General features: G+C 44.5%; 1 protein-coding gene across 1 annotated transcript in view; it reads right to left on the reverse strand.

Annotated features, from left to right (window-relative positions):
• Positions 1-10,684, reverse strand: part of LOC102309201 (MAM domain-containing glycosylphosphatidylinositol anchor protein 2) — a gene marked incomplete in the record, with an annotated part of 151,758 nt that overhangs the window by 37,735 nt on the left and 103,339 nt on the right. The window contains 1 exon segment of the mRNA XM_005949564.3: positions 2,702-2,879. Coding sequence (XP_005949626.3) covers positions 2,702-2,879 — 178 coding nt within the window.

Consider the following 10,684-nt stretch of genomic DNA (forward strand, 5'->3'; position numbering starts at 1 on the left):
TTAAAGAGGTTGCTTTCCCAATCGACTCAAAGGTTTATTTGATACACAACAGTTTATATAGAGAGAAAAAGGTTCGTGTGTCAGTTTTCCCAGTTCAAACCGGTACAGACCAAATAAGGAAACGTCTTCCTGCCTTGTGAGCAGAGAAGTATCCTTTGTGTAGTTTATCAGTTCAGCTACAAATTATGATCATCCCAGCAAAATACACTCCTAGACATAGAATACAGAGTTCTTTCATTAGTGAATTCTGAAACAAACCACCTGGCCTTTAACGAGCCTTTTCTAAGAGATAAAGAAAAAGGGAGGATGGGAGTAAGGAAGTGGTCTCGTCTCTGTGGTGTTTTCGATTTTAGGTGAGATTGTTGCGTCGTTAAACATTATCACGAACATCTGTTGGACTTCCTAACCGAAATGCTCGTTTGTCTAAAGGAGTAGTAGAATACCTGACGACAAAGAGAGGCTGAGAGTATCGTGGAGTGACAAATAGAGAAGTGGGTGCGCAAGTCACCTAGTGGTTGGTGTTTTGATCGTATCTTCTTGGCGAGCGTCATGTAGTCATTCCTGTGAAGTGCTTCCGACTATACTCGACATTCTAGATTTGAATTAGTGTACGAGAAGAACCACGCATGAAATACAACTAGTAAATGAGCAGGCACTGTTCATATCGAAAATGGTGTGAACGATGTGTCTTCTGCTGCAGTGATGCAGTTCTGCTTGTGTTGAGTGATGTAAACAACTGATCGATCTAAACGCTTTAAACGTCAAAATTGATCATTAGATTTTTTATGACACAACAGCGGTGAGTGTTCCCACCTTCTGCTCTTTGTAACTTAACGCCATCTTTCCGTTTTCGAGTTTTGGACATGATTTTGGAGGATATCTTCACAGTAGCGATTGACCGCAAAGTAAAGCTACCGGAAATGCACAACCCCACATCCGGTCTCAAACTAGGAAGTTAGCATTGCCTCGTGCACAGGGTCTATTGTCCAGTCTACATGCGTAAGTGTCCTTGGGCAAGATAAGCAAGTTGCTCTCTGATGTGTTCATGTGTGCATGTTAGATACAAAGCATTTAGGTGGAGGAAAAAGGGCATGTTGCACAAACATGGGGCGATCGTGGCTCAAGAGTCGGGTGCTCGTCTTGTAATCGGAAGGTTGCCGGTTCGAGCCCCGGCTTGGACAGTCTCGGTCGTTGTGTCCTTGGGCAAGACACTTCACCTCCCGCCTACTGGTGTTGGCCAGAGGGGCAGATGGTGCGATATCTCAGCCTAGCTTCTGTCAGTCTGCCCCAGGGCAGCTGTGGCTACACCTGCAGCTGCCTCCACCAGTATGTGAGAGTGAATGAATAGTGGTATTGTATAAATACAATCCATCATTATTATTATTATTACAAAGTGCAGTTACCATCATGGTTGTGTTTGTGGCACAGAGGTAAAATCGTGATCTGGAGGTGGCAGGATGTTCGCTGACAGTCTAAAGTCCTCATCAGGCAGCAGACTAGGTCATGTTTACGTGTGCATCAGCGTCTCCTGCTGTGAGCAGGTTGTTTCTCTGTCAGCCTGATTTTACTCCACTCTGTTTCTGTGTTGACTTTGACTCCTGTCTGCACTTTCCACCAGGATTCCTGTCACACTTCAACTGTTTGCACTTTTAGCTGAAGTGTTAACTTTCCAGCTAAAAGTCTTGTTATCTTAAGTCATTCGACACAGATATAAATTATTATTCAACATTTGAGGCATTTAAGCGGCCCTGTGAAGCCCTCCTCTGTGAGACCGGCCTTCTCATATCAGCTCATGCTTCCTGACATCACTTTACAGGCTGTTTCATCAGTGGCTTAAAACAGAACCAGAGAGAAGGCCAGAGTCGAACAATATCACTGATTAAATACATGTCGGTGTACAGACAAACAGGAAGTGAAAAGAGATGAGTGAAAAAAAACTCATCGGGTGATGGAAAGCCCACCAGCGTCTTCGTTAGACGCTGAAACACCACGGCCAGCTTCATGGAGATCTGAAGCACGAATGTATGGCAGGGATGAGAGTCCTGTATGACTTAACTGCCTCCTTGGCTGCAGCGCATGAAGAGCTACATCTCAGACTCTACAGGCCTCAGTTAGCATGTTAAATGTTGAAGTTCATGACAGTAAAATTCAAAACCCCTTAGCAAGTACAGTTTGCTTGGAAGGCTTCTTTGTTTCTCTAAGAAGAAGATGGCAGCACTGCTTTGGTTTGCCAAGCTGCATCTGAACACACCGTAAGACTTCTGTCATGTCCTGTGGCCATAATGTACATCACCGTATCTGGCAAAAACCAAACACAGCATGTCCCCACAACATCAGTGGCACCCAGCACGCATCGAGTTGATTGTTGGGTTTTTTCTCTGTTTGCTTTGTATTTTAGGGTTTTACCTTCAATATAAAGCACATGTAACGTTTTGCTGAATTTAGATCATACAGCAGGACGATGATCATGCAGCAAATCTACTAAAGAATACCTGGAAAAAAGAGGTTTGTTACAGACCTCAACCCAGCCTGAAACACTGTCGCGAGCCTTAAGAGAGCTGTGCATGAACGTGAACCTCAGTGATCTGAAGCAGCGTTGCAAACAGCTGTGCGTGTAAATTCCTCCACAAAGATTTGCGAGGCAGTGTTTGTGTACCTGCTCTTGTTCGGGGATTGAACGATAGAAAACGAGGCAGCCTACCGCTGTATGTGATGATGCGCTCAGTGGAGTCTCCTTCCCCGTAGCGGGTGATGGGTGTCAGGCGGACCAGGTAGGATTCAGGTTTGATGAGTTCAGTTAAGTTGTAGGTCAAGAGCTCCCCCTTCTGGATGGTTCCCTCCATGGGAATCTCCTGCTCCCACCAGCGAGACTGACCCATCTGAAACAAAACGCGGGATTTTCCAACTCATCCAAATAACACATTCATTTTGATTAACTCGACAGATCAGCCTAAACTCAGCACAGCGTGCCAAATGTTCATTTGGTTTTTTAATGGGCAACAACAACAGGAACATTCTGCGTGTTAGCCTGAAGCAGCTACTGTGGCTAACTTTACCGTAACACGTGACTGCATGTCGACAAGCAGCAGCTATGCAGAAACTCTAAGCTGAGGCAGAATGAGAAATTGTGGAAGCGTTATTGCCATATTTGTTTCCATGATGCACTAGAGCAGCTGTAACTGAGCACATATTCCACTAAGGCCAGTTCAGTTTCCTATTACCCAATTTAAATCGCATTATGCAGATCTTCACCACAATGCAATGAGATCTTCAGGTTCTCCTTAATCCATGCCTGTCTATGGTGCATGACCAACACCTCATTGTTGCAGGACGTTACAGGAGCTACAATGTTGCAAAGAACAAAACATGTGCTGCAGAAATGTAACATGTATCAGAAGGTCATAGGTCATTTCTGTACTTCAGTCTGCTTGATATAACACGATTACTAACATGGACTCTTTAATGGCTCATACACAGGTGACTGATCTGTCACTCTATGGTGCCTCCCACACCACCATCGTGCCTCATTATGTGCAGTCAGAACGAATAAATTAAATATTAATTCTGAATTCTGCTTTGGTGTGATTTTCTGTGTGGGAATACTTGAGGCACAAGTGTTTAAATTGTTGTGTCTTGATTTGTGTCATCTCTCAGTTTCCTTCCCCCAAATTAAACATTTTCATATTTCTTCCCCGACTTTGTTTGCCTCCTCATAACTTTTTTCTCCCCATCAGCACTTCCTCCTTTTCTCTGTTTCTCAGCAGCTCGGCAGAATGAAAAGACGAGCCAGTTGCCATGGGAACACATCTTCCTCCTGCTCCTTATTTTATGATGCCAGGCTGCTGCTGCAGGGACCTCAGGTAGAGTTTCAGGAATCTGTGCTGCAGGAACATTTTCCACACGTGTGTGTGTGTACACCTTTGAAAAACAAATTAGCTCAGTTGTACAGCGGTCTTTCTTCAAACTGAGGCTTTTATCTAAGGTGAGATCATTTTTATCTTTTAAAAACTTTGAACGAGCGATTCATGCTTTTATTATATCCCAGCTGGACTATTGTAACTCCTTATATGCTGGAGTCAGCCAGACCTGCCTGGCAAGGCTGCAGTTGGTCCAGAATGCTGCAGCTCGTCTTCTGACACGTACTAAAAGATGTGAACACATTTCCCCGGTACTTGCCTCCCTTCATTGGCTCCCTGTCCGCTTCAGAATTAATTTTAAAATTTTATTGTTGACTTACAAAGCCCTGAATGGACAGGCTCCCGGGTATTTGTCTGACCTCTTGCAGACTTATACCCCCCTTAGATCTCTTAGATCAAGTGATCTTTTGCTTTTAGCTGTACCAAGGTCGAGGCTGGTTCATAGAGGTGATCGAGCATTTGCAGTCGTAGCGCCTAAGCTGTGGAATAATTTACCCCTACACATCAGACAGGCTCCTACTGTCAATCTTTTTAAATCTTATCTTAAAACGCATTTTTATTTACTGGCTTTTAATACAGCATGAGAGTTATTTGTTATTTGTTAATTCATATTTGGTGTTTGCTTTTAATACTCTAAGTTGTTTTATTATGTATGTTGTATTCTTGTACAGCACTTTGGTCAACGCTCCTGTTGTAATTAAATGTGCTATATAAATAATTAAACTATTAAACTATGTGATCAGTGTGTATTATATGAAGCTGAAAACTAAGGGAGGCAGATCCCAGAAGGTTGATTCTGTTCATCTGGACGTTTCAGTGGGAGAAACGTTTCATCATCATCATCAGGTGACGTCTTCGGTCTCAGCTGACTGCAGGTTTCCAACCTTATAAGCAGGACATTTGCATAATGACTGAAGCCAGCCCACTGAAGGAACAATGTCACGAACAGCCAAAGGAGCTTGCAAAGAAAAGCGTCTGGACTTCTTTAAGTTACTTGAAGACGTTTCACCTCTCATCCGAGAAGCTTCTTCAGTTCTAAGGTCAAATGGTGGAGAGTCCCAGATATAAACCCAGTGGGAGTTTCCCCCCACAGAGGGACAAAGGACCCCTGATGATCCTCTAATCGCCTGAGCCAAGGTGTGAAACTGGGTGTGGGTCCCAATCAGCCAGAGTTTCAGGTGAGCTGGATGACTGAGAACCTTCACAGACACAATGTCATGAACACTGATCAATGATGAGTCCCATTCACAGAGAGTTGGGGAATGGCTGCAATCACAGCATGTAAGATGGTGACAGATGTACCCTTAGGCCCCTCCTCCATTCAGAGATGGTCTTTCCCTCCTTGACTCCGCCCTCAAACCAGCGTTCCTCCCTGTCCAGGATGTTACATCCTCATCATTGAAAGAGTGTCCACTGGCCTGTAGGTGTAAATAGACTGCAGAGTCCTGGCCTGACGAGGTGGCTCTTCTGTGTTGTGCCATCCTCTTAGCCAGAGGTTGTTTGGTTTCCCTGATGTATAAATCCTGGCACTCCTCCTGCACTTAACAGCGTACACTATGTTACTCTGTTTGTGTCGGGGGACCCGATCCTTGGGTGGACCAGTTTTTGGCGCAGCGTGTTTTGGGGTTTAAAAGCCACAGAGACCTGGTGTTTAGAGAAAATGTGTCTCAACTGCTCCGATAGTCCTGACACGTACGGGATCACTACCAACTTCTGATACATCAGGACATACAGGAGACAGAGCTCTTGCAACAGAGACCCCCTTGAGTGGGGAGTCAGGTAGGCCATTTACATGAAAAAGTCATAGTTAGTCATTGTTGAGTCAGTGGTGCTGGTGTCAGTCATCATACAGATGCACAGTTCTCTGCCCGTTGTGTTTGTTTGTATGTTGATTGTGTCTCCCTGATTTTCCTCTGCTCTGTGTTTGTTTGCATCCGCTCTCCTGGATGTTTTGTACACGGAGCGAGCTCTGCAAGGGGAAGTGTTGCAGCGCGGGAGGCAGCCGCACCTGAGCTCATCAAGCCAGCGTCAGCTGTGCTGATGACCTTCTTCATGGCCGTCATATTTAGCAGTGCGGCTCAGCTCTGGTCAACACCGGATCGTTGAGTTAACCCTGGTTAGCACGGCCGTGTTTCTGTGTTGCTAAACCTCACCAGTGTGGATACCTTTGCCCACATGTGTGTTTCTTTGTGTCGCCAGGGATCGGAGTCACGGTTTGGGAGCACGGGGAAAGTTGGAGCCACAGTCACTACACTCACACTGTGGGATTCAGGGGAATCGCCACGGGAGCCACAGTGCTGGAGATCTGTATATATTCCTGGAACGGTGTTTCTCTGTTAATAAATGCAGCCCTGAGTGTTTATAAGGTCGGCTGAGGCTGAAGACGTCACTTAGACGAGTGATGAAACGTTTCTCCCACTGAAAACATCCACAATCAACTTTCAGGGAAAATATTCCCAGAATTTTGAAACCTTCTAAAAACATTAAAAACTGAATGAATGTCCTTTTAATATTTGTTAATCCCTACAGATCACCTGCAATTACAACAATTACACAACCACTGATTTTTATCAGAGCTCCCGACAGAGAGAAAGGAGGAGGAATACTGCCACCTACTCTCTGTCTCTCCAACTCAACGATCCGGTGTTGACCAGAGCTGAGCCGCACTGCTAAATATGACGGCCATGAAGAAGGTCATCAGCACAGCTGACGCTGGCTTGATGAGCTCAGGTGCGGCTGCCTCCCGCGCTGCAACACTTCCCCTTGCAGAGCTCGCTCCGTGTACAAAACATCCAGGAGAGCGGATGCAAACAAACACAGAGCAGAGGAAAATCAGGGAGACACAATCAACATACAAACAAACACAACGGGCAGAGAACTGTACATCTGTATGATGACTGACACCAGCACCACTGACTCAACAATGACTAACTATGACTTTTTCATGTAAATGGCCTACCTGACTCCCCACTCAAGGGGGTCTCTGTTGCAAGAGCTCTGTCTCCTGTATGTCCTGATGTATCAGAAGTTGGTAGTGATCCCGTACGTGTCAGGACTATCGGAGCAGTTGAGACACATTTTCTCTAAACACCAGGTCTCTGTGGCTTTTAACCAAAACACGCGCCCAAAAACACTGTCTAAGCCTAAATCCCAAAAACGCTCTGGTCCACCCCAAGGATCGGGTCCCCCGACACAAACAGAGTAACATAGTGTACGCTGTTAAGTGCAGGAGGATTGCCAGGATTTATACATCGGGGAAACCAAACAACCTCTGGCAAGCGGATGGCACAACACAGAAGAGCCACCTCGTCAGGCCAGGACTCTGCAGTCTATTTACACCTACAGGCCAGTGGACACTCTTTCAATGATGAGGATGTACACATCCTGGACAGGGAGGAACGCTGGTTTGAGCGGGGAGGAGTCTGAAAGAGGAAAGACCATCTCTGAATGGAGGGGGGCCTAAGGGTACATCTGTCACCATCTATAATTGTGTGATTGCAGCCATTCCCCAACCTCTGTGAATGTGACTCAGGTCTTGGATCAGTCGTTTGAATGTGGATGCAATTACTGTTAAGGTATACTCATCCAGTCATCCAGCTCACACTGAAACTCTGCGCTGATCTGGGACCCACACCCCCAGTTTCACACCTTGGCTCAAGGCGATTAGAGGATCATCAGGGGGTCTTTTTCGTCCCTGCTGTGGGGGGAATGAAAAACTACCTCGTATAAAAACTACGGGCCACCATTTGTTAATGATCAGATGAAGTGTGTATTGTTCTTGACAGCATTTGCAGCCTAAACTGAAGAAGCTTCTCGATGAGAGGTGAAACGTCTTCAAGTAACTTAAAGAAGTCCAGACGCTTTTCTTTGCAAGCTCCTTTGGCTGTTCGTGACATTGTTCCTTCAGTGGGCTGGCTTCAGTCATTATGCAAATGTCCTGCTTATAAGGTTGGAAACCTGCAGTCAGCTGAGACCGAAGACGTCACCTGATGATGATGATGAAACGTTTCTCCCACTGAAACGTCCAGATGAACAGAATCAACCTTCTGGGATCTGCCTCCCTTAGTTTTCAGCTTCATATAATACACACTGATCACATAGTTTAATAGTTTAATTATTTATATAGCACATTTAATTACAACAGGAGCGTTGACCAAAGTGCTGTACAAGAATACAACATACATAATAAAACAACTTAGAGTATTAAAAGCAAACACCAAATATGAATTAACAAATAACAAATAACTCTCATGCTGTATTAAAAGCCAGTAAATAAAAATGCGTTTTAAGATAAGATTTAAAAAGATTGACAGTAGGAGCCTGTCTGATGTGTAGGGGTAAATTATTCCACAGCTTAGGCGCTACGACTGCAAATGCTCGATCACCTCTATGAACCAGCCTCGACCTTGGTACAGCTAAAAGCAAAAGATCACTTGATCTAAGAGATCTAAGGGGGGTATAAGTCTGCAAGAGGTCAGACAAATACCCGGGAGCCTGTCCATTCAGGGCTTTGTAAGTCAACAATAAAATTTTAAAATTAATTCTGAAGCGGACAGGGAGCCAATGAAGGGAGGCAAGTACCGGGGAAATGTGTTCACATCTTTTAGTACGTGTCAGAAGACGAGCTGCAGCATTCTGGACCAACTGCAGCCTTGCCAGGCAGGTCTGGCTGACTCCAGCATATAAGGAGTTACAATAGTCCAGCTGGGATATAATGAAAGCATGAATCGCTCGTTCAAAGTTTTTAAAAGATAAAAATGATCTCACCTTAGATAAAAGCCTCAGTTTGAAGAAAGACCGCTGTACAACTGAGCTAATTTGTTTTTCAAAGGTGAAATTGCTGTCAAGTATAACCCCCAAATTTTTGGCATGTGATTTGACAAAAGGCTCAAAACTGTGCAGGTTAAAATTAGAAGTGTTGGGATTACCGCTTGGTCCAAAAATTATCACTTCGGTTTTGTTCTCATTAAAGTTAAGGAAATTAGAGGCCATCCAGGATTTAACTTCACCGAGACACTGAAGTAAGGGTTCTAGTGAGGCAGGACTGTTTCCCTTCAATTGAAGATAGATCTGAGTATCATCGGCATATGAATGAAAACAAATGTTGTATTTTCTAAAAATTAGACCTAAAGGCAGCATATAAATGGAGAACAATATTGGCCCCAGTATAGATCCCTGGGGAACACCACAAGTAAGGGGAGCTGAGGAAGAGATAAAATCGCCAAAGCTCCCCCCCCCACCCCCCCCCCGCCCCCAGTCCCACCCCCCTCCAAGTCCACAGAGAGTCCTGTCAGACAGGTATGACCTGAACCACTCTAATGGGGTGCCCTTTACGCACAACCAACGTGTAATCCTACCAGCAACCTTTCGCCGTACCTGCACGTGTATGACATTAAAAATTGCTGTGGTCAACCAGTATCGAAAGGCAGCGGATTCAGATCTTAAAAAAGCCAGAAGCACAACTGAGTCACCTGAATAAGGTTTTTTTCATGTGGCTAATAAAAGATCATTAAGAACTTTTAAAAGTGCAGTTTCTGTGCTATGAAGAGTTTTAAAACCAGACTGAAACCTCTCAAGAACATTGTGTCCATTTAGAAAAGATTGCAGCTGAACAAACACAATCTTTTCCAAAATTTTCGACAGGAAGGGGAGCTTTGAAATAGGCCTGAAGTTAGTGAGGACGGAGGAGTCAAGATTAGGTTTTTTAAGTACAGGCTGTACAACAGCATGTTTAAAACAGGCTGGCACAACACCTGAGCTAAGGCTGCTATTAAAAATAGCTAAAATGTCAGAACTGACAACCTTAAAAATCTTTTTTAGAAGATGTGTTGGAATAATGTCATTTGGACACGATGATGTCTTTGTGCCACTACATACTTCCTCCACCTGATCAAGACACACAGGCTCAAACTGATCAAAAACAGCAGAGCAGGTGAATATTTTAGACACGTCATGTGAAGGCAGGGCGATCATAGATCGAAGCTGTTTTATCTTATGATAAAAAACTGCAAGAACCTTTCACAGGTGTCTGAGGAACTATTAATACAAGAAGCTGGGGAAATATTCAGGCAAGCAAATGAAAAGACCCGATATGGAGCTATTTCAATAAATTGAAAGAAACCGATCGTTAACACCTGATACGACGACTTCTCTCACATGGAAGAACTGCCCTTTCACGCAGCTTCTGCAGTCTGCTGACGAGGATTACAGTCTTTTCGAGTTTTAGTAAAAGGCACAAACAGTCAACATATTAATGTATTCTTAACGATCCCCGACTAAAACTGCTTTAACAATGTCCTGATACCTGTACAGACTGTCTCTCAACATGAGAAAGGACACCTGCAGCCCATCTTTTTTCCACTTACGTTCAGCCTTCCTGCACTCTCGTCTGGCTGAACGAGTGGCCTTATTTATCCATGGGTCTGGTCGTGGTTTCGAGTTTATAGTTTTAAAAGGAGCGACCTCATCAAGGACAGTTTTGCATTTATCATAGAAATTAACTGTCATTTCCTCGGTACCAAAGCCAAAGGGAGATCTTACACTAGTACGAACAGAATCAGACGGCAAGCCGTACACACTGGCGCCATCTTGATATCAGGACTTGGTGTGCTTGGTATGGCAGAACAACACACACACACATGTATGTACGCGTGTGTGTGTGTGTGCTGGTGTGTGCTGGTTGTGTGTGTGTATATATACACACACACACACACACACACACACACACACACACACACACACACACACACACACACACACACACACAC

This window comes from Haplochromis burtoni, unplaced genomic scaffold (assembly GCF_018398535.1).
Source record: "Haplochromis burtoni strain Fernald_Lab_line unplaced genomic scaffold, NCSU_Asbu1 Contig_667, whole genome shotgun sequence".
NCBI classification, from domain to species: domain Eukaryota; kingdom Metazoa; phylum Chordata; class Actinopteri; order Cichliformes; family Cichlidae; genus Haplochromis; species Haplochromis burtoni.